Source organism: Dama dama, chromosome 30 (genome assembly GCF_033118175.1).
Source record: "Dama dama isolate Ldn47 chromosome 30, ASM3311817v1, whole genome shotgun sequence".
Lineage (NCBI taxonomy): Eukaryota > Metazoa > Chordata > Mammalia > Artiodactyla > Cervidae > Dama > Dama dama.
Window position 1 is genome coordinate 28,477,565 of NC_083710.1, and position 24,128 is coordinate 28,501,692.

Genomic DNA, 24,128 nt, shown 5'->3' on the forward strand with positions numbered 1-24,128 from the left:
TATGTATGATTCCCACTGATGGAAATTATAGATACAAAATAAAAATTTCCAGTGTCTGTTCTGGTGCCTGTCTTAGTAATAGCAACAGCAATTATCACAAAGAATTCCACAAACAATTCCACAAACATAGAGTCATTAAGACTATAACATAAGTAGGAAAAAAACCCCAAGAGGCAGAAATATGTTACAAATGGCATCATAATACATATTTGTCTTGCTATTAAAAGTTAAAGTCTTCCAGAACTTCTCCATATATGACTTAATTCATCAATAAATGTGATTTTCATTGGTTAAAGTGAAATGAAATAAAACACTTAGCATATTTTTGCCTCTGGTTGTAGAGATGTTATACATGAAATCTAAACTGACTTTTTTTTAAAACTTGGTGCTTTTCACTGTATCTTTTCAATATGTAAAATATCTTCTACATAGCTCAGACTTCACTTTGCCAGTTTCTGCTGGCTCCGTTGGTTTCATGGTTTTGTAAGAGAAACAAAAGTGCAGAGCCCTGATCCAGCTTCCTCTGCAAGGCCGCCTCAGGTGAGTTAGGCCTCCGGTGTCCAACAGGGTGGCCTGCCCCACTGAGAAGCCAGCTCCAGGTTCATCAAGCGATCTGGGTGAAATTCTTCACCATGCAAGCATTTCTGTCAGCATCAACTCCTACATTCACACTAAAAGCATCATGAACAGAAAAAGAAATCAGGGCTGAAGGAGGAGGAGAACAAGGTCTAACTGGTGAGAAAGAACAAAATGGGCATTTCTTTCCCGAGGTGCCTGCTTCCTGTGATACTTCCCCTGAGGGAAAACTTCAGCGACCACGGCACTGAAGGATTATTCCATTCAGGAGGAAAGGTTTGAAAAAGTAGACCTTTGCGAGGAAATACTGCAGACTTCCAAGTTGGTGAAAGAACTCCCAGCGTCGCTTGGATACTCCGGGTAGGAGGAACTGGAGGAGATGATATTTTTGAGCCTCTGGAGGGCGATGATTAAAAGCAGGAGCAGAAAGGCTAACAGGCTGAGGAATATGGACACATAGATGTAGACATTTGACAGGTGGCCCGAGGACGGGTCCACCGATGTGGACAGGGATGTGGGAAACAGCTGGAGGAAAGTTCCATTCTCCACACTCCCCGAGAACGCAGAGGAAGAGTCAGGTTCAGACATCTTTATGGAAGGTCACAGAATGCACAGTGTATGAAAAGTCAGTTTCACACAGGCGTTAAAAGGGACAGAATCAGCATTCCTTCTGTCGTGATAGCATCAGCAAACACTGCAGCACAACACAACTTCTCAGTTTCCAAGCAAAGGTGGCAGGTACCAGGTGTCCTTTGACACTGCGAAAACAAACAAAAAACCCCAAACAACTGAGTGCGTTATTCAGAAAGAAGTCACATTGACTCTCATTTCCAGTTTTCATTTCAGCAAGGCTTAATTATAAAAATCCACCAGGGAGGGAAAAAAATGAAGTCACTTTTGTGTAATGTTCCTGACTTTATGTTACAAATGATGACATAAAAATGCACTTTTATTTGATCTCATAGTACCCTAGGTGCCAGGTTTCTCCAAAATAAAAAGGAAAGTACATTTCTGGTGTGTTCCATCTGCTGAGATTTCAACAGATGCTCCAAGCCTGCTCTGAGAATAGGACCCCAAAAGTTAGCTGCAAACCTTCCTCCTCCAGAAAATGAATTCCCTGCACTGTCCAGCCCACCAGCACAACTTTTTTTGACCAGTATTTCCTTCTAGCATGCTTTGGAGAACCACTGCACATGTAAGCTTGCTTTTCATACTTTGCTGACTTGTTTATAAAAACATATCTCTTTGGGATTCGGGGCCATTCCTGCATATTTGTTTCCTGTTAGGTCTACCTCTCTACTCTGTTCTGCATATTTTAGGCACTGAATAAAAACCTTTAGATTGATAAAAGTTGGACTTCCTCTTAATAGTAGAAAGAGTACTAGGTTTGCTGTCAAGAGCCTTAAGTTTGAGGCCTGAATTCTCCTTTATCTTTGGGAAGTTAGGCAAATTGCCTAGCTTCTGAGCTTCATTTTTCTCATCTGTAAAATAGTGTAGTACTGCCCTAACTGCACACTGTGTTATGCAGGGATCAAGGTAATAGACAGGGAAGCACTCTGAATTGTTAAAATTGGGCCAAAATGAACTCAGTGTGTGTGGGGGGGGAGGTTCATCTGTGTGTGGGGTGTATGTGTATGTGGTGTGTGGTATGTGTGGGGGGTATGTGTGATGTGTGTGTGTGTGTGGGATGGTGTGTGTGGGATGTGTGGTATATATGGAGGGTATGGTTGTAGTGTGGTGTGTGTGTGTATGTGGTGTGTGTGTGTATGTGTGGTGTGTGAGGGGGGAAGTGCGTGTGTATATGTGTGGTGTGGGTGTGGGGGTATGTGAGGTTTGTGTGTGTATGTGTGTGTGGGATGGTGTGTGTGGGATGTGGGGTATATATGGGGGTGTGGTTGTAGTGTGGTGTGTGTGTATGTGGTATGTGGTGTGTGAGGCGGGAGGTGCATGTGTATATGTGTGATGTGTGTGAATGGCTGCAGGGAAAGAAATGCTCTTGGCCATGTTCCCCTCCTTATGTGGTCCCTGTGAGGAAAGGTGGAAACAAAGTGGACGGAGCCAGGCAGGCACCCTGGGAGGGAAGGTGTGTGATTCTGCAGGCTCCAGGCGTGGGTGTGGGTGCCGTGTGTCTCTACCACCCTCTCGTCCATGACTGGAGAAGTCCCAGCCAGCTTCTGCCTAGTCCGTGTGGGGGCGAGGGAAGCAGCCTGAGGGAGAATGATCCCTCCTATGGATGACTCTCTTTCCTCAAATCCAGCAAAGATGCTCTTCCTAGCTCTTTATGGCATTGGACCATTCGGTTGTAAATTTCCAGGTTCCCTTGCATCAGATGTAGTGAAATGCTGATGCAAAAAACATCCTCTGTACCCTGGCTTTCCCTTTCCCTAGCCTCTGCACTGCATTATACCTCGACAACTTGCCTTTCCTTCCATTCCTCAAATCTAATTAAGTGACTGATTCCTTGAGGGGCTGACAGTGGCCCTGTGGCTGTAGCTGAGTGGCACTAATGATCCCCAAGAAGGAGGGACCCTCTGAGAGGGCTGCCCTAGCGGCAGTCAAGCCAGTTAACGATCTCAGGGACTCCTCAGAGGAGGCCACGGGACAAGCTCTTAGTATTTCTTAAAATAATGAGACTCCCACTCCTCATTACACTTTGGTGATTTTAATTCCATTAGGCTGCTATAGGCTCCTAAGGATCCTTTGAAAAAAAGAGAGAATCACAGCAGGATTGCAAACGTGTCCCACTGATCTGGTAGTAACACCATGCCTTATACAGCAGATAAGTGCCCTAGCCATTCATCTGCAGGGAAAATAGCAGCATCTCAGAGACAACATCCTGGAGAAGGGAATGGCTACCCACTCCAGTATTCTGGCCTGGAGAATTCCATGGACTGTATAGTTTCTGGGGTCGCAAACAGTCAGACACAACCGAGCAACTTTCTCTCAGAGACAGCATGGTGCATAGGAAAGAATCGTGTGGACTGAATGGAAAGAAATATTCAAGATGTTCTGGTAAGACCTCCTAAGTCTAGCTGAGGAAACTAAGAACAAAGATGCTGATCGATATGGCAAAAATAAATGTATCTAATTAGAAGATAAGCCAGGACTTATACCTTTTATACCATCCGGTCTCAATTTTCCTATCCTTTGGTAGTAATGATTTTACATCTTCTTTTTCTGGCATCGGTAAGAAGGTAGGGGCTGTGCATTTTGTGTTGCTCTTCACACAAACTAGTTTGTAGGGGTGGCAGAGTGGAATTATTATTCCCATTTTGCAGATGAGGAAACTGATCTACAAAGAAATTGTGATTTACTCAGGGTTCATAGCTAGTCAGTAACAGAGGACAGAGAGGAACCCATGCCTGAATCGTATTCTTACTTTCCTCAGTTGGGGTAGGAAGAGAAAATGATGACACTCAGTTAGTTCCTACCTGCCATTTAACTTTGGACAAGCTCACAGTTCAGTCTTGATATTTGTTTTCTCATCTGTCCAATGATACCTTTTCTACCTCTCCACAAGCTCCTAAGTTAGGATGTGACACTGTGTCCAAAATCATGCTTTGAAAATAATAAAAGGCCATCCAAGTAAAAGACCAGTAGATATAGGTCCCTCGAAAGACTAGAGGGACTTCCAGGTCTCTGCTAATCCAATAATTCTGACACGTACAGGTGATACATTCAGCTGAAATTAGCTGAGTTTTCTAAAAACCACCTTTGCTACCCAGCTCTGTATCATTTTCTGGAGGTGGGGTTGGAGGCTCCGAATCTGTCACTCGCAATTCAACGATAGAGCTCACAACTGGCCCCCAGACCAATTGCTAAATCCAAGGTATCTATTTACAATGTAAATATTCCAAGAGTACTTTTCACCTCCTGAAGATCACCTTCCTTGAGACAAAAGCCCATTGTGAGCCTCAAATGTCTATGGAAGAGTTTATGGCAACTGAGGCTGAGAAGATTTGGGGAAAGTGACCTTCCAAGTGGCCTTGGGAGATAATGGTAGAAATGAACAGATGACAACTTGCATCCTTATTCAACATTTCACAATTAAATATCTTCTCTAAATATCCTTCCCCCAATATTTTAGATTTACTATTACTTTCAGAATACTATCTAATTTAAAATGACAGATCTACAAACTTCATTCCACGCTTCTAGTCTGAAACAATAGAGTGTACGCACTGTTAGAATCATTTTAACTTGATGACATGACTTCTCATTTTCTTAAAAATTGATAAGTCTTCTTTCTCTCTGGTGAATGTTTTGAGTCTGTGTATAATGCTGAGGATGACCCAAAGTGTATGTATTTAGGCACTGAGCAGTTTGAATGAGGCTGTTGGTGGTACTGTGGAAACAAAATCAAACAAGTGTGTTTCAAGATGCTGCTTCTTGGGCTGTTTCTCCCAAACAGATTAGGTTCAAAGGAAAAAAGAAAGCAACTTCATCTGAAATGCATAGCCTTGACCCATCCAGGGGCAGCAGAAGCAGACTCTCATTTCACGTGGCACTTAAAAGCCATGTGAGGAATGCGATGCTTTTTTTTTTTTTTCTGACCCGTTCTCAGAAAGTGATTTTTTTTGAGAAAGGGAGAAGAGACAGAGAGATCACATTATAAATGAAGATCCGGGGAGATGTTTCAGTTCGTGGTCAGCCAGCTATCCCTTTGTCTCTTGGAATAAAAAAACGTGCTGGGAAGAAATCTAGAAACGGCAGTCACCTCCTGAAGCGAGGAAGGACGGGCGTGTGATCTCACCTGAGCCCAGTGGGGTGGGGAGTCAGAGGAACCACACAGACAAGGCAGGCCTGGTGGAGGGGGCGAGTCTCTGTTGCCTGTCACTGTGACTCCCAGCCTCTGTGACTCCTCTGAGAGAATGGAAGCGTTCCTTCCCATGGGGTGATTATGAGGACTGTGAAGCTTTGGAGGAGCAAAACATTCTCTCCGGTGTGTGTACCTTCCGGCTTGGTGAAAGGAAGAAGATCTGATAAGCCCTCATCCCTGAGTGCTCTCCCAGAAGCACTGCAAGACCCCTGGGCGGCCAGCTTGTGGGAGGGGCCTCTGACAGGGCCTTGACTTCTACAGTACAGTGGTGGATTAAACCCAGCCTACAGTCAGCCTCCGCTCTGGCACAGCAGTCTCTGAGTTTCTGACCTTTATTTAAATACATTTCTATGTGAATAGCAACCCTTTGAAAGGTTTTGTTGTTGTTGTTGTCGTGGAAAACTGGGACAAGCTGCTTTGTTCCCTTGTGGACATTATTTAAAGAGTGCCCTAGCTGTTGGGATGTTGAATTAACAGTTCATCCTTATCATGCCCTGCTGTTTTCTCTCCAAAAGGTGGGCCTCCCAAACCATTAGCAACAATTTGATACAGTATTAACATGCATGGTAAAGGCTCTTTCCAGGTCTACAAATGTAAAATTTAATTATATAATGTAATGAATAGTTTTAGATGATATATTTGATCTCCCTCTTTGTAGGACAGGTAGAAACTACCATTTCCAGAATCTGGAGGGGAACTTATCATATCTTAGCACAGTTGTTTTTAGTTCTACTTAGAAAAGAACAGGTTTTATACGGGACCTTGAACTTTCCTTTACAATTTGCATGATTTTCTTTTCTCTTAATGCTTTTTCTTCACCTAGTGGCCTTTTAGGTCATTCTAGGTAAGAGAAGGTAGGTGCTGACAATACATACTTGCCACGCATTTACATTTAAATCTTCACTTGCAGTCAATGGCAAACACTTACCCCTGGACTTGCAATAATGAAAATAAAGTTTATTATCTTACTGCTAACCTTATTCAAAGCTGATTAAGCCCATCCATGCATGCATGCTAAGTCACTTCAGTTGTCTGACTCTTTGTGACCCCATGGACTATAGCCCACCAGGCTCCTCTGTCCATGGGATTCTCCAGGCAAGAATACTGGAGTGGGTTGCCATATATTTGCTTATTTACGAACTGCTCCTGCTTAGTCAATACAGCACTTTGGGAGAAGAATTTTGTGTGAAAATTAGTGGAATCTCATTATGATTCCCTGTGTCAGCACAATAAAAAATAAAACCAAGAACAGAAAAAAACTGAGTCTATCTGCTATTCAATGTGGAATTAGAGAGCCATTTCATGAAAAGAAGTGTGGAGAGATGAAGTTTCTGAATAACACCCTGGAATTCATAGTCTGGTCTGGATGCACCCGTGCTAAGTTGTTTCAGTCGCGTCCGACTCTTTGCGACCCCATGGACTGTAGCCCGTCAGGCTCCTTTATCCATGGAATTCTCCAGGCAAGAATACTAGAGTGGGTTGCTATGCCCTCCTCCAGGGGATCTTCCCAGCCCAGGGATGGAACCTCCATCTCTTCTATCTCCTGCATTCCAAATGGGTTCTTTACCACTAGCACCACCTGGGAAACTCCCCTGGACTGGATAATGGCAGCCAAAAAATTAAAATGAACAGTCCTCTTTATCTGTGGTTCAAAAGAATGATGAGAAAATGTAATCAGAACTTTTTAATAGTACTCTGGTGAAATTAAAGAAATGTTGGAATAACAGCTTAGTATCTGTGATTTATTTTCAAAACCAGTTTCTAGGGTAGGTCATTAGGTGGCTTTGGATTCAGTCCAATCCCTTATTATCTCTCTTTACCTCAGTGATGGCTTTTATCTCTCTGGATTAGCCTCCAGCTCAGTAAAATATTTCCTCAGCAAAATAATTAAATTATTTTCAGAATACTTTTATGTTAGGCTAGTTATTTTGTTCCAATTCTTTAGAAATTAGTTATCCACATAAGGTATAATTCACAGAATATTCAGAATATACCTTTCTTGATATGCAAAACAGTGTAGATTGAATGAAATTAAAAAATAAAAAACACAAGAAACTATTTCAAAAGGAGATAGGAACCTAAGTGTTTTGACCATCTATCTTGTACAGCCTCAAAAGCAATATGAGTTCCCTTGCATCTATATGATATGAGTTCCCTTGCATCTATAGCACTGTTTTCCTGGCAAAATCAAACTATTATTTGTAATAAAGTTTTGCTACATTTGTTGTGAATATTTTTATGTCAAAATCTCTGCCTTAGTAAGAATAATTATTTTTAAATGATACACCCTTAGAAAAAAGAGAGTTTAAGTGGATAATTTTCTGGACAATGATGCATGATGCATGCATTCTCAATCGTGTCTGACTCTTTGCAACCCCATGAACTATAGGCCACCAGGCTCCTTTGTCAATGGAATTTTCCAGGCAAGAATACTGGAGTAGGTTGTCCTTTCTTCTTCCAGGGGCTCTTCCCGACCCAGGGATCAAACCCAAGTTTCTTTCGCCTCCTGCATTGGCAGGCGTATTCTTTACTATGGTGCCACCTGGGAAGCCCCCATTTTCTGGATTAAAAAGGTCAAATATAAAACCAGTTTTAGGCATAGTATTTTCATGATTTTTTAATGATGTTTAGAAAAGACCAAGAAGGGGTCTACCGTGCACTTTGGGAAGATTGGACCCATCTATGTTATTAACACAACGAATCAAATCAAAATGAGAAAAGTGGCAACTTAAAGGTTGAAGGAAGCAGGAACTGGTTCAGAAGTAGCAGAACATGATAGTCACTTTCAGGGAGCAGGAAAAAAGATTATTGGCTAAACACTTGATTTAAAGAAAAAGCAAACAGTCAGAGAAATAATGACTTGAAGATCACAGGCAAGGTTGAAATGAATCAGTGTGAAGAAAGATGGGAAGAAGCAAGATCGACCTTTCAAGATGTTACAGAATTTTTAATGAGGACTTTGAGGTGCAACTCCCTTCCTCCACTCAGCTCTGATCATTTCCAATTTTTTTAGAAGAATATTAAGAAAAAATACATGTATTTTTTTAAATTCTTGGAGCAACTAGTATACAAAAAAATCTTATTTTTTTAATTTTTATTTTTGCTGCCCAAGGGCTTTCTCTAGGTGCTGTGCGAAGGCTTTCTCTAGCTGTGGTGAGCAGGCTCTAGGACACAGGCTCATTAGTTGTGGCCCATGGGCTTAGTTGCTCTGGGGCATGTGGAATCCTTCTAGACCAGGGATCAAACCTGTGTCCCCTGCATTGCAGGATAGATTCTTAACCACTGGACCACCAGGGAAACCTGCTTGCTTATTTTTAATAAGACGAGACATGTTTTAAAAAATTCTCAACCATGCTCTGGTTGGAGAACGATGCTCTGGCTGGAGAATGGCATTTTCTCCTTTCCCATTGCCTTTCATTCTATCCCCACAATTTAAAATTTGTATTAAGTTTAACTTTTGTCCAATAAGGAAATGCTCCTAACAGTCTCCTTATGGAGTATGATATTTAGAAAGATTTTGTTCTTGTAAACTTAATTTTGCAATTGCCATAAGTCACTTTTTTAAACCTTTACAGGTAGACCACAAGGTATTCCCACTCGACTCTCTCAGGCTCCAGGGGCCTTCGAGTGCCCCTAAAACTGTTCTAAGGAGATAGAGAAGAGCTTGGAAATATGGGATTTCTATAAGCTTTGATAAAGTCCACTCTAAATTAAGCAGATTCCTCTAAAGTAGGCATCTATGGGCCACTGGGACCATGCAGCGTAAGAAGAAAGTAAATGAGCTTGTACAACTCCTGACCAATGCCACTCTTTATTCTCTTGTTTTTATTGTTATTTTTCCTTTTTAAATGCACATTCTTCTGTTTGTGACTAACCTGATCCCTCTTTCTCTACATTTCCTTCCATCTCCCATAGGTATCTAAGCTAATGTGTTCAGTGAAAACTTTTCTGATGGCATATGCTTCTGTATTTGTCTATTATTGTTTTGTGTATACATTATCTTATAATTTTTCATCTGTCTTATAAATTTTCAGCTTATAAGAATGGATATATAGTAAATGTTTTATTCACTTCATAAATTAAACCCCAACTTAATTTTCCATTAAAATATATTTGTAATTGAGGTATATGGAAGACAGGAAGATAAATTATCTAATATATCCACTTCTAAAATTTGCACCTGAGAATATGCCAAAACCTAACAAACTATTCTCTTATCTATAAAAATCACATGTACAGGTACAGTTTGAAAAAAAAAAGTGATGATATAGTTTGTTTGAAAAGAACTTCAGTATTAGCAAATTAATTAAACAGGCCACGATTTATTTCTATTTCTCTGTTGACAACTATAGTCATGTATTTGTTTAAACTAAAATGTTTTATAGCCTCTTCTTAGAAATGGACTGGAATATGACAAGTATGTGTGTTTTAAGTCCTGCATTTCCCAGCAAGGACTCAAGCTCACAGAGTCTTCCATCTGATGACATTTTCAACCAAGCATTTACTTGAATTAATAAACCATCGTCCCTCATAATACAACTACAAATAGAACCTTAGTTGATTACATAGTGTGTACATTGCCCAATCCTCCTGGATATTAGCCCAGTGCTTAGCATAATTCATACATATGGATTCTACTAAAGGATTCTCATTCTTCCAGTCCTCCATGGCTGACAGTCAAAGCATGATGATGCTTTCCACAGTGAAACGGGTATTTAAAAATAATAATGCTTGGTAATTGGCAGCTTAGGCAGGCTAACTTTTGGCTACATCCAGTTTTGGCTGTATTACATTATTTAGTATTCAGATGAATACTCAGAGAAGAAAAAGTAGGATGCAGATGTCGAGATTTATCCTCTAATGCAATGAAAGCTTTGTTATAAAGGACATTATTAGGACAACTGGGGAAATTTGGGCATAGACTGTACATTGGATAACTGCATTATAGCAATATTAAATTTCTTAAGTGTGATATAGGAGAACGTTATGCTTATTAGGAAATACATGTACAAAGTAAAGTGTCATAGTAGCAGCAACTAACCCTCAAATGGTTCAGCCAAAATGAAAAAAAATAAGTACATACACACATACAGAAAGAAAAGATGATGAAACAAATGTGTTAAAATATTAGCAGTTGATTAGTTAAAGGATATATAGGTGTCCATTGTTATTATTCTCATAGTTTTTCAGTAGGATTGGTTATCTTTAACATATAAGTTAGGGAAAGATGGTTTATCCCCAAGGGTATTAAGAAAATATATTTGGTATAATATGCAGTGAGTCAGTAAAAAATGTTAGGAGCTTCTAAATAAATACAGTGATTAAGCCTGACTTTTCAGTGGGCTTTGGAGAAGTTCAAATATTTGCTGCACCATCAGCTTATGATACTCAGAGGTACAGGAAATGAAGTCCCAGAGAAAGAGAGGGAGGACGTTTAATATACCTAGGGAGCTGGATACGAAGTGAAGTCTCAGAGAATGAGAGAGAGGAGGTTTAATGCACCTAGAGAACTAGATCCATAGTGGCAGGACAGGCTGCCTGAACACCAGGAATGGTGTCTGGCCAGCCAGCCTTGCTCATGACTTCACTCCACCAGTCACTGGTCTGAATCTCTGTCTGGACCTCCAGATGAACATAAGATGTTTGATGTTCATCTTACGTCATCAGTCATCCTCAGAGGCAGCCCAGGATATCTTTCCTGCACTTTAAATGCCCAGTCAAAGGGAGGGGCTTTGTAGGTATCCTGATTCACAAAAGAGTAGTTTTCTTTCTTTTTTAAAATAATTGAGATATAATTGACATATAGCTTCCCAGGTAGTTCAGTGGTAAAGAATCCCCCTGCCAATGCAGGAGACGCAGGTTTGATCCTTGGGAGGGGAAGATCCACTGGAGGAGGAAATGACAACCTCTTCCAGTATTCTTGCCTGGGAAATCCCATGGACAGAGGAGCCTGGCGGGCTACAGTTTATGGAATCGCAAAGACTCAGACACGACTGGGCAACTGAGCATGCACCACTCTTTAGTATAGTAGTAGTAACTGACATATAACATGGTATTAGTTTTTGGGTGTACAACATAATGATTAGATATTTGTATATTGCAAAAGGATCACTATAAGAAGACAATATGTGCCACCACCCACAGTTGTAATTTTTTCTTATGATGAGAACTTTTAAGATATTAGCAACTTTAAATATACAATGCAGTAGTATTAACTACTGTCAACATGACAAATGTTATATCCCCATGACTTACTTACTTTATAACTGGAAGTCTGTTATCCCTTTTGACCACCTTTGCACATTTCACACACCTCCCACCAACCAATCTGTTCTATCTATGAGCTTGTTTTTGTGTTCTTTAGATTCCACATATAAGTGAGATTGTGTGAATTTGTTTTTTGGTCAGACTTGTTTCACTTAGTATAATGTCCTCAAGATCCAAGAGAGAGTCATTTTCTATTGAGGACTAGTGTGTTGGCAGGCTCTGGGGAATGTCACTGAGACTCATAATAGCCCATGAGGTCCAGGTTCCACACAAGGCCCACAGGAAACACAGAAGCAAATAAACTCAGCAAAAGTGGGAGACTTGATTTAGGTATCAAGCATCAAACAGTCTTCAAACTCCAAGTTCAGCAGATCAAAGAACTCATGCTCCCTACAACTCAGATCTAGCAGCCACCTCCATGATCACCCAGGTCTGGGTGAGCCTTCTACTGTGGCAAGAGGAATAAACCCAAATACATGAACTCTCTTATAATCCAGGGTCTGCATCTTTTGAAATAGGAGCCAATAAACAATTTTTAAAGAAGGAAACTGCTGCTGCTGCTACTGCTGCTAAGTCGCTTCAGTCGTGTCCGACTCTGTGTGACCCCATAGATGGCAGCCTACCCGGCTCCCCCATCCCTGGGATTCTCCAGGCAAGAACACTGGAGTGGGTTGCCATTTCCTTCTCCAACGCATGAAAGTGAAAAGTGAAAGTGAAGTCGCTCAGTCATGTCCGACTCTTAGTGACCCCATGGACTGCAGCCTACCGGGCTCCTCCATCCATGGGATTTTCCAGGCAAGAGTACTGGAGTGGGTTGCCATTGCCCTCTCCGAAGAATGAAACTAGTCATTGAAAAATGCAGCTGCCAATTTTTTTTAAAATATGGAGCATTGATATTAACAGTGCTTTTCTTCAGTCATAAGCAATCATATGACTGAGGCTCTAGGTAGGTACCCTAAATTGATGAGTACCAGATGAGTCAGATTTTAGACAGAGGTTAAATAAAACACCAACCATATAAGGAGACAAAGTGCCCTCTCAGGGCTCTGAAATTACTCTTCTACCAGGATTCCTAAGTTCACCAGGGAAGGCAGGAGACAGAAATGAGGACAGTGTGTCCTTCATCAGGAAAGCATGTTCCCTCCGAAACTTCCCATGGTCCTCCTGCTAATCCTTTGTGTAAACAGAGCAGCAGAGCTTGCCTTAACATTCTCTCATTCATCCTTCCTTTCTCTCTCTCAGGCAGCACCATATACTCAAAAGTCTGGCTAACAAAAAGAATGTCTACGTGTTCCTTGTAACATGGAACACCATGATATGGCAGACTATCAAATGTAGAGGAAATCAAGTCCCCGGCAGCCTGTTGTTTAAGATAACAACCCAGGACCAAAATCTGTCAAAGACAATATGGAAGCAATAAACAAATGTAGGCTCCAATACTCCCAGAATGTATTTCATTTTTAAAAATGGGAAGAGAAAAAAAAAATGGGAAGAGGTCAAATTGAAAAATAATTAATCATTATTTGTAGAAAACAGACTACCACACTGATGGCCTATATAAGACTTATACATTCTTTGAAAAGTACAAATAAATATGGCTTTACTCATGAAAATCTCGAGTATCTTTTATATAAGATTTAACAGACTTTGGCTTTGTCCTTTATGAAGGTTGAGCTCTCCACTTTACCCTTTGAGGTTGTGTGCCCTGTGTTGCTTAATTAAAGCTGTAGGAACACCCTTAGAAGCACACATTCACACATCACTCATTTCTCTTACATCTAAGTGCTTTTTTATTTCAGTGTGTGTGCACTGGGTGTAGAGGCAACATCATGCCAGAAGAGTGATGAGCGGTGGCAGGGGGTGGTGCGGGGATCCCCACGTCATTATGGAATGAGAGGAGGTCTTCAGAACGTGACAGGCAGAGGAAGCTGGATCTGACATGCTTGTACAGGAGAAAGGATGCCCAGACAAATGAGTTTGGAGAGACAGTAACACAATGAATGGTAGCAGCTGATATGTATTCAATAAAAGCACATACTAGTTGTGTGTGTGTGTGTGTGTGTGTGTGTGTGTGTGTGTGTGTGTGTGTGTGTGTGTGTGTGTGGTACAGGGGTATTTTCTCTAATCTTCACATCTCTGTACTGTAGTTATTATTATTCCTTACCTTGCTGTAACCAAGGAGAAAATTAAGGATCAGAGAATTCAAAAGCTTGCCCAAGGTTACCCAGTCACTTAAGAGGCCGGACTGGAATTCAAATCTACATCCCCATGTCTCCAAATTTTCTGTTCATTCCATTTCTTCTCTCCGGGGAGGTTGAAGACAAAGGAGGAATAAATTTGAGACCTGTGGTCATCAGTGATGCTCACGTTTCTGCTGTCCTTCCCTCTGTCCAGACATGTTGTAAGGCTGCATGTTTGTGCCCCCTCTGAAACTAGGGTGGCCACATGACTTGTTTTGATCAATAAAATTTGCAGAAAATTTTACATGCGTCCCTTGTGGGCATAAAATGTAAGACTACACGTGAGATTTGCCACATGCCTTCCTTCTGCTGTGTGAATTTGCTTCTCTTGTGGCTCAGCTGATGAAGACTCCATGTGCAATGCGGGAGACCTGGGTTTGATCCCTGGGTTGGGAAGATACTCTGGAGAAGGGAAGGGCCACGCACTCCAGTATTCTGGCCTAGAGAATTCCATGGATTGTATAGTCCATGGGGCCACAAAGAGTTGGACACAACTGAGCAACTGTCACTTTCACCTTTCTTACACATGTGAGATTTGCTACATGCCTTCCCTCTGCCGCAACAACTGTGAGGTTGGGCCAGCTTCTGCCAATCTGGGTTCCTGGGTGACCAAAGCCAGTGCATTCACCCCTTGCTGGTTGTGTGAGCACTTAGTGTGAACAATAAATAGACTTCTGTTGTTTTAAGCCACTGAGATTACTTGCTTATTTTGTACTGTAGCATAATCTACCTTCTACTAACTGACTCACTATGACAGCAGAGGTTATGATGGTGTATAAGAAACTGACTTTAAAGCAGTCAAATTCTGAATAATGGAGAACTGCATGGATTACTATATATTATATTAAAACTCTCTTTTGGCACTGCTAAGAAAGAAGGTTGTAAAGCATGTTTTTGGCTAGCTTTAATTTCATACAAGAGTGAGGTTTAAAGGAATGAGAGTGAGCTACTGATACAGTTACACACATTCCCTGACAAGTTGGAGCATTCAGTTCAGTTCAGTCGCCCAGTCATGTCTGAGTTTTTGCACACCAGGCTTCCCTGTCCATCACCAACTCCCGGAGCTTACTCAAACTCATGTCCATTAAGTCAGTGATGCTATCCAACCATCTCATCCTCTGTCGTCCCCTTCTCCCGCCTTCAACCTTTCCCAGCATCAGGGTCTTTTCCAATGAGTCACTTCTTCACATCAGGTGGCCAAAATAATGGGAGTTTCAGCTTCAGCATCAGTCCTTCCAATGGATATTCAGGACTGATTTCCTTTAGGGTGCATGATGAGGTGCTATTATATACGGACAGTCCTGCCCAGTGGTCACTTTAACCTGCACAAATGGTTTCAAGAGGGACTAAAGTGAAAGTGAAAGTCACTCAGTCATGTCCAGCTCTTTGTGACTCCAGAATACTGGAGTGGTAGCCTTTCCCTTCTCCAGGGGATCTTCCCAACCCAGGGATCCAACCCAGGTCTCCCACACTGCAGGCGGATTCTTTACCAGCTGAGCCACCAGGGAAGCCCAAGAATACTGGAGTGGGTAGCCCATCCCTTCTCCAGCGGATCTTCCAGACCCAGGAATTGAACAGAGTCTCCTGCATTGCAGGCAGATTCTTTACCAACTGAGCTATCAGGGAAGCCCTCAAGAGGGACTAGGGGAGGGGCAATAAAGACATGAAGACTAACTTAAGACCCCTAATGGATAAAACAACTCATTATACAAGTAATGGGATAGTGGTAGTGACTTTGGTTAAGAAAACTCTTCTTTGATACAATCAATGATTCACTCAACAACAACTTGTTAACCATGTACTATGTAAGGTAAGGTGATAAAATATTACTATATGTGCATGAGTCTAATGCATATGCATATTTTTATAGTGACCATCTTGATTAAAAATTCTAAAAAACCTTTCTTGTATTACCTACCTTATATGTCCCTTGTTACATAGCTACATGCTACTTTTCCAGTCTCATTTTTCTCTTGTCCCTGAGAATGGTGTTCCAGGTATATCAAACTATATACCTGGATTTCCCATATATTTTGAATTCTTATATTTAATTCTTATATTGGTATGTCTTCTCCCCAACTCCATCCCAAATCCAATTTGTTCATTCTTTAATACTCCGCATACCTTCCTGCCTCTGCCTCATCTAATAATTCACTCATAATATAAATCCCTACCTATTTTCTCTAAGCAAATTTCTGGCTCCTTCTTCTGTATTCTCAGGATACTTTCTATATGTTTCTACAATAGCATTTTTCACATTTTATTATACTTGTTATATTTGTTGACCCACTGGTCTGCTTTGATAGACTATGTACTCTTAGAATAGAGGACTAATCTTTCTATCTATGAATCAGCAATCTCTGTTATAATGATGCTCTGTAAGTATTTGAAGGAAAGAAGGAATCAAAGGATAAAAGAAATGAGAAACTTGAAGCTTCTTGGAGAGGTAGTTTCAATCTATTCTACTTTTGGATCCACAATAATATTTATTGAATGAAGGAATAAATGATCTTGTATTAAATCATACTGATTAGGCAAAGGGTAGATATTCAATAGTAAAAAAAAAAAAATGATGAACATGCCCTAAATTTATAAATATTTTAGTTAGGGCAATCAAATGAATAGTTCCATGCTCCAGAGCAAACTTGGACCATACTTTTATCAAGCAATTGTGTCTCTCAACAATATTCAACAAAGATTTTATTGAGCTTCCTGTCCACCAGGATAATGGAGGAATCTGCTGTCAACACTGAAATATATTATCATGAACGTAGTTGAGTGGCTGGAATGAATGTATTCTGAAGAGAACAATAAAAATCAAAAGGGAGTTTACCATAGTGAATCAGTGAAGATGTGACTGGATGTGGAAACAGGATGCATTGTTTTTTTTTTAATGTAAAGTTAAAGTCTATGATAATCCCATTCTTTGAAAATTACCAAGTCTCTTACAATCACAGTCCTTGTCTCTCTGCTCATCTGTGGAAGTAAAAATGGTCAAGGGCACTATGCTGATCACTGTAGGGAAGGGTATTATAACTAGCTGCATACAGGAACACCATGTTTTGTGGTGCTATTAGTCACTCTATCTCAAACCTAAACATACCTTCCCCTCAAAAAAAAAAAAATTTTTTTTTCAGTGGAAAATGAGCACAGGAAGAAAACATGTTTACATTTTTACAAATTTCTCAATTTAACTACAAAGCCCACCTTAGAGATCAGTGCTACTATTCGAATAAGCCACTTGACTCCCTCAGGAATAGGTGGGTTATGAGTCCTTGTGAGAAGAGGAACTTCAAAGCACTGCTTCCTTCATCAAGAAGGTTTTACTACCGAAAAATCATCCAAACTAAAAAGTGTGCTTTCATGCCTTTTTTGATTTATATTCTGGCTCAAGTTCCATCTCTCCTGGTGAATGAGTAATTAACAATTCAAGCGCTGGTGCGTGAACTGTACTTTGAGTAGCACTTCATCTTGATCGCAGCCATGGTAATGTGAACAGTGATCTCCCCTTCGGTATTGTGTTAGGAAACTGATCCAGACTTCCGCGTCTTAGAAAATAATAAAGGGGATGAAAACAGAGGAGCACAAAAGAAGCAATTATTGTCTCTTCTCATTCACTGAACTAACTTAAGACACTTTTCATGCATCTAACTCGTTCCTTCTCTCCTATGTTTATGCTCAATATTGACTTTCCTCTATGAAAGGTAAGTTATATGTATTTAACTATACATTAAAGGATAATTTTTTTAAAAATAGAATCAAGGAGTTGGAAGTCCTGAAAAATCAAGAAACTGATGTCTCTGAAAGTTAAGTGAATTTTGAAGGTTATTGATTATACTCCTAATGGAAAAAGAAGGCAGAAGGAGACAGAAGCCACAAAATGAGAGCCTAGGACTCCTTTTCCAATTTTAAATCCAACTAACTCAGCTGGCCTGGGTGGCCAGCAATAGGAAATCAGATGAAAAACAAATTAGTCAATTTCTTTTGTTATCCAGAGGTTAATTCATGATATCAATCGAAATATGTGCCAGGCAGGGTCCAATAGATAAATATAAGATCAAACTTGATAGAAATGACAAATGAGGACAGAATGAAGGCTCTTGGAAACTAATTCAGTTGAACCAGGCCACCTTTGTTGACAAGGAATCTTTGAAGGTCTGAAAAGCATCAATCAATATTACACTGTCAATCTAAATGGCATGGTGCCCATAATCTAGCACTTGAATCATGAAAACTAAGGTCAACAAGCTCACCAATGACTTTCTCATGAGGAATTGTTAGAATAATCAATTGGTTGCCAAGGCATGTGAGGGGCATGAGGAGATGGTATTGGTAAATATTTTATTTTTTGACCTGGGTTCCTTCTGCATGGGTATGTTCAAATTGAACACAAAAAATCATAAATTATGTACTTATGACTTGTGTACTTTCACTATGGATGTTAAGTAACAATAAAAATTATCTTTTTAAGTGCAAAAAATATGTTGGGCATATAGAAGATACTCTGGATCACAGTGGGGAATATCTACTACTTGTTGGATGAATTACTTAGTCCTTTCTGTTTTACTGAAAAAATGCACAGCATTATAGGTCAATAATATAAATAATAAATTCTGAGAATTTACCCTATGGGGAAAAATAAGACAAATTTAAAGGGTGCATGCACAAAGATGTACTTTGTAGCTGAACACTGGAACTACCAATGAGTCAAGGATTGGTTAAACAAATGATGGAAAGATTGTACAAATAGGGGATTCTGGTATAACCAAAAGAATTATGTTTTCTAACATGGAAAGACGCTGCACATGTCTGGCAGTCAAAAAGTAAACTTTAGAGTTGTGCATAGTATGATTCTGTTTTTATAAAATAATTACCAGCCTGGCTACTGCTGCTACGTGCACACACACACACACACAATTTTAGTGACATGCAAAAACCAAACCAAACTAAACTAAAGGAGATAAGAGGTTATGTACCAGGTTTCTAACATATGGTTTTGTTAGCAGGTGATATTATGGGTATGTTCACATTCTATTTTGTGTATGTCTGCATCTGAATGTTGGTACAAGAAAATGAATCTTAATATGAAAATACAGGTATTTTCATTAAGAAATAGAAATAAAATTTAACAATAACTTATGCAGTAAAATATTACTGATTAAGCTCAGAACTCTTTCTTTCTCCCTTTTCCTTCTTTTTTGTAATGTATATGCTTAACACAAGCCTTTAAAGTGGTTCATATGAAACCTTTTATTTCAAAGTTTAAGACTCTCAGGCTGAGGCCAGTAAGTCAACCTGCCCAAAAGGACGTGACTGTACTTTCTGTTACAGTTGCATTTTACAGCTTGTTCTGAATGTTCTATTTAAGAAATGAGAAGAGTCCCTCTGCTATAATCCTGGTCACAGGAAAAGTGAAAGTGAGTAAGAACCAAACCAGCATGACTGGCAATAGTTGGTAAATTGCCAGACACGTCTGATGAGTACTAGATGACCATGGCAAAGGAAAGCTGCTGTTTTGGCTACCCCAGGGGGCAAATATGTTCCCCGAATGAATATCTTTAGTGTTTTGACTGTGATTTAAGTCAACTTCTTGTCTTTGCGAGTTTGAAATAGGTTCTTAACAGCAACCTATCCTTTTGTTTCCCATCAAAAACTGTATTCAGGTCTGTTACCTTCTTACGTTACCCTTTTTAACAACTATTATAGGCTTATAATTTCCACACCTTTTCACTATTGTCTATAATAATGTCAGCATCAAGATCAAGCCTGTAATATTATACAAATCATAAATCTGGAATGACTGAAAAGTGAAAGAAAATGAAGACGCTCAGTCGTGTCCGACTCTTTGCGACCCCATGGACTGTAGCCTACCACGCTCTCAGTCCATGGGATTTTCCGGGCAAGAGTACTGGAGTGGGGTGCCATTTCCTTCTCCAGAGGAACTTCCCGACCCAGGGATCGAACCTGGGTTTCCTGCATTGTAGGCAGATGCTTTACCGTCTGAGCCACCAGGGAAGAGACTGATCTCCCATCTTAATACAACTTATGCATGTATGCTAAGTCACTTCAGTTGTGTCTGACTCTGTGCAACTCCACGGACTGTAGCCCACCAGGCTCCTCAAGCAAGAATACTGGAGTGGGTTGCCATGCCCATGGGATCTTCCTGACCCAGGGATCAAGCCCATGTCTCTTATGTCTTCTGCATTGGCAAGTGAGTTCTTTACCACTAGCACCACCTCAGAGAAGGAGATGGCAACCCACTCCAATGTTCTTGCCTGGAGAATCCCAGGGACGGGGGAGCCTGGTGGGCTGCCGTCTATGGGGTCGCACGGAGTCAGACACGACTGAAGCGACTTAGCAACAGCAACGCCGCCTGGGAAGCCGTTACAACTTCAGCTCAGTTCGGTTCAGTCGCTCAGTCATGTCTAACTTTGACCCCACGGACTGCGGCACACCAGGCCTCCCTGCCCATCACCAATTCCCGGAGATTACTCAAACTCATGTCCATTGAGTCAGTGACGCCATCACAACTTAATAGATGACAATTTAAAAGTTAGGAACTCAGAAAGTATTTATGACAGTCTCTCTTGTTCCTGATGTGAATTCAGAGGGTTGAAATATTGACACTGTTTTGGCTAGATTGTGCCATTTCATGTTTAGATATGCTGTTAAATTGTATATGGCTACTTGACCATTCAGAACCCTCATTTTTTTGTTGCCAAAATTTAGTGTAGACTAAACAATGACTGTGTCTTGGTTCCAAAGGTGAGCATGGATTCTACTCATAGGGAACTCTTGAAGGAGTCATTCTGTGTCTGAGCTTCTCAGAACACTCGATCCCACAGAGACATCTACCACAAGTCAGAATCAGAGGTGCTGAGGCCCTAGAATGTGGCTCAGTAGTCTACTACCCTGGACCTGAAAAGGCCAGTGGATGTACTAATGGACTCCCCAGCTCTGCATCAAAGGCTGGTCCAAATGCAGGTATCATGGATTACTGTATCTAGGCCTCTGGCTTGATTTCTCTAGGTACATCTGTTAGCTCAAAGGAATCCTGCCAAGTCAGGCACTTAATTTGAGCTTCCTCTCTGTTGGATTCCCTAATTTCATTAATTAACTTAAAGACTTTATTATTATTTTAGTTGTCATTAGGAACAATAATGAAACAGTCCATAAAAGTTAAGTCTGTGATGCTTTGCATTGATGCAGTAATGTAATAGTACAGTATGTTCCATATATATCTATCTAAAGAAAATGGCATTCTTCTGGCACACTATTTTTTGGCTTCTAGTTTCTTTTAACAAATATTTACTGAATGGCTCATGGTTAACATGGTCCAGGCAAGTGGGACCTATATAGTGCCTGATGTCAAAGGCTTTTCATAATTTTCAGGTTCTTAAATTTCTATTTAAAAACCCAAAGGAGCAAAAAACAAAAATTCAGCCATAGTTTTACTTTTTGCTTTTACCTCATAACTAAATCTTAAAAAATATATTTAAATATATAGATTCTACAAACTTTTTTTTAAAAAAAGGAAAAAGAAGGATATTAAAGTACAAGTACAGGGAGAAGAGTAAGCCCAGAGAAGGAGTATTATCAAATGGGCTGAGACTTAATTTGGAATAGAGACCAAATCAGAGAATTTTGTCTGTGATGGGCTAATCCTTTATTCTTAGCATAAATGCATTGGCCAAAGTTTACTTAATGATTAGTTCTCACCAATCAACTCTGTCATCCTTCATCTGCCCTCATTAAAAAGGAAACATATAAAAAATACTCAGGAAGCCTGCGAATAAGCCCTCTGATAGATCTGATGCCATACACCAGCACATTATGTATCTCTTTATATCACAGACATCCAGGAAAATCTGTTGAATTGAACTGACCAGTGACAGGGAGAACAGAATGGATCTTACCTTCAGTGAGGCTTCTTTAGAGAACCATAAGGGTGAGCTCTTCAAAGCGCTTTGCCTTTATGTAGAGGAATCAAAGATAGTAAATAAATAAGCCAAATAAATAATAAGCCTCCAACCCAAACACAGAAATGGAACACTCCACCCATTTTCTGGAACTCACTATTCCCAGACTACTTCTGAGGTTGGCAGACGGTTCCCCATGCGTGATGCCAAGCATTTGAAGGTGACTGGGGCATCCTCTGTGGGGCTGGTGTCGATGCAAGACAGCCTCACTAGCACTTCAAAAGGCCATTTGTCAATACATTACAGATCAACTGTGTGCAGATTACAAAGGGTGTGCATGTGTGTATGCAGGGGTGAAGGTGGGGGTAAAATGCCTTTATACTTAGCAAAATAGTGCCAATATATTTAAGCATGCCTCGGAGCCAGATCACAAATAAGCTAAAACACAGAAGCTAGTTAAATATACCTTTTTTGTCTTTTTAAGGAGGATGTATTGGGCTTAATGCATTAGGGGGTAAACCTTTGAAGAAAAGGCTATCACTTATTTTGCCTCTTTTCCTGTTGATAAGCAACTGTCTTGACAGTGAATCTGTAAAATCTAAAGTGAAAAGCACCTGGAAAACAAAACGAAACAAACAAACAAAAAAAGGCCTTTCGGGGCGTTGTCCTTAGGGTGGGCCCGGGAATCCTCAGGACATAATCGCCGCCTGTTTCCCGCCCTTGGCACCTGTAGTCTGGGCTGAATTAAATGCGAAGGCTGAGACGTCCTGCAGCCATCCGATCCCATTCTCGCCCGCAAAGAACCACCCAAGTGCTTACTTCAGCACAGAATTTTCCAAAGGAAATTTTAAGCAGAGGAAATGAAGGACAGTAAGAAGCGGACCCCATCCCTGGAGTCTGGCACCAAACCCAGGAACAGCGGGGCCCCAGGCACCTGGCGGTGGAAAGCAAGCGGGTGCAGCCCGCTCACCTGGCCTGGGACCCAACGAGACGAGTCTGTGAATGGAGGAGTCCGATGCTCCCCGCAGGACTCACCTTCCTCCTCAATTAGAAATCAGACCATCTGCCCATGATCCACGGACCTCGGCTGGAAAACGCGGGATTCCAGCGTCTCATCAGATCAGGGAAAACCGGGAGGAAGCCGGTGCGTTTTCCAAGAACAAGGACTCGGAAAACCGCGGCTGGGGAACGGCAGCCTGTTCCGCGCCAGTAGAACTTACTCGGATTTGGAGCCGCCGGGGACCGGTGAAGACGCACGCGAGGCAGGTAAGGTACAACGCGGGCGCTCAGTGTGCGCGCCGCGAGTCCTCAGGAAGGGAGGGGTGACCCTAGAAATCCAGGTGGGCGCCCAACACGCACGAGCGTGACCGCACACACCGCAAAGGCAAGAATAACCTTTCTCGCGAAGGCGAGCGTGCACCCAGAGAGACACGCTCCGCAAAGTGTAGAAGTGCCTGCACTTGAGCGGGGGAATCAACCCATCTCTGCAGCCGCAGACGCGAGGGCAGACCTCCCCGGCGCCTCGTGTCCGGGATAGAAGCGGGTCATCCCGGGACCAAGGACACGGCGTCCTGCTGTAGCCCCGAGGAGTCACCCGGAGAATAGGCAGAGACGGGCAGCGGAGGCTGCTTGCCTGCACAAAGGGGACACATTCGGGGGTGACCAGAACAAGGAGCTCAACCGCTGGGAGCCGGGGAGAGTTTGCGAGGCGGCTCTGGAGGGAGCGGAGCCTCTGGGACCCGAGGCCGCCCCAGGAGAGGAGTCGGGGTGTCGGTGGCACAGGGCGAGCCCCCTCCAAGCCCTCGGCACCCCGCGCCTCCCCAGCTCCCACTCCTCTGCCTGCGCTCGCGGGCGGCGTCGGGAGCCCCTCACTGACCTGCGGGTCGGGGCGCGCGGATGTCCCTCGCCGACTCCCGAGCTCGGGCTGGGACGGGGCTGCGTCGAGCTCCTCGCGGACGCCCCGCGTCTCGCCGATCTGCGCAGGAGAAGCGGTCGGCGGGAATGGTGGAGCGCACCGGTGCTGCGCGCGGCTGGGGCGCACCGGCGGGCGGCGGGCGCAGCGGGAGGCTTCCCTCCGCCCCACAGCCGCACAGCCAATGGCGGCGAGCGGGGCCCACTCCCCGCCGCCCCCCAGCCTCTGCTCGGGCGGGCACTCGGTGCTAGGACTGGAGCCAGGCTCTGGCAAGGGAGGAGCTTGCGCCAGCGTCGGAAAATCCTGGAGCCGGAGGAGGCTTTTGCGCAGGGAACCCCATCTGGGGAAGGCAGATGTGATGGCCTCAACTTTTGTGCGCGCGCGTGTGTGTGTGT

At 42.1% G+C, this 24,128-nt stretch overlaps 1 protein-coding gene and 1 long non-coding RNA gene across 2 annotated transcripts; both read right to left on the bottom strand.

Moving 5' to 3' along the window:
* Positions 1-840: 840 nt before the first annotated feature.
* On the bottom strand, positions 841-1,164 carry SERTM1 (serine rich and transmembrane domain containing 1). Its single transcript, XM_061133319.1, has one exon. It carries the CDS (start codon positions 1,162-1,164, stop codon positions 841-843), a length of 324 nt encoding a protein of 107 aa, XP_060989302.1.
* A 17-nt stretch (positions 1,165-1,181) lies between these two features.
* LOC133049285 (uncharacterized) lies at positions 1,182-23,837 on the bottom strand. The gene is made up of 4 exons (XR_009691283.1): positions 23,698-23,837; positions 22,288-22,435; positions 21,819-21,873; positions 1,182-1,334 (listed from the first exon to the last, which is right to left on the bottom strand). It is a non-coding gene; the product is annotated as an uncharacterized LOC133049285 (long non-coding RNA).
* Between the last annotated feature and the right edge of the window lie 291 nt (positions 23,838-24,128).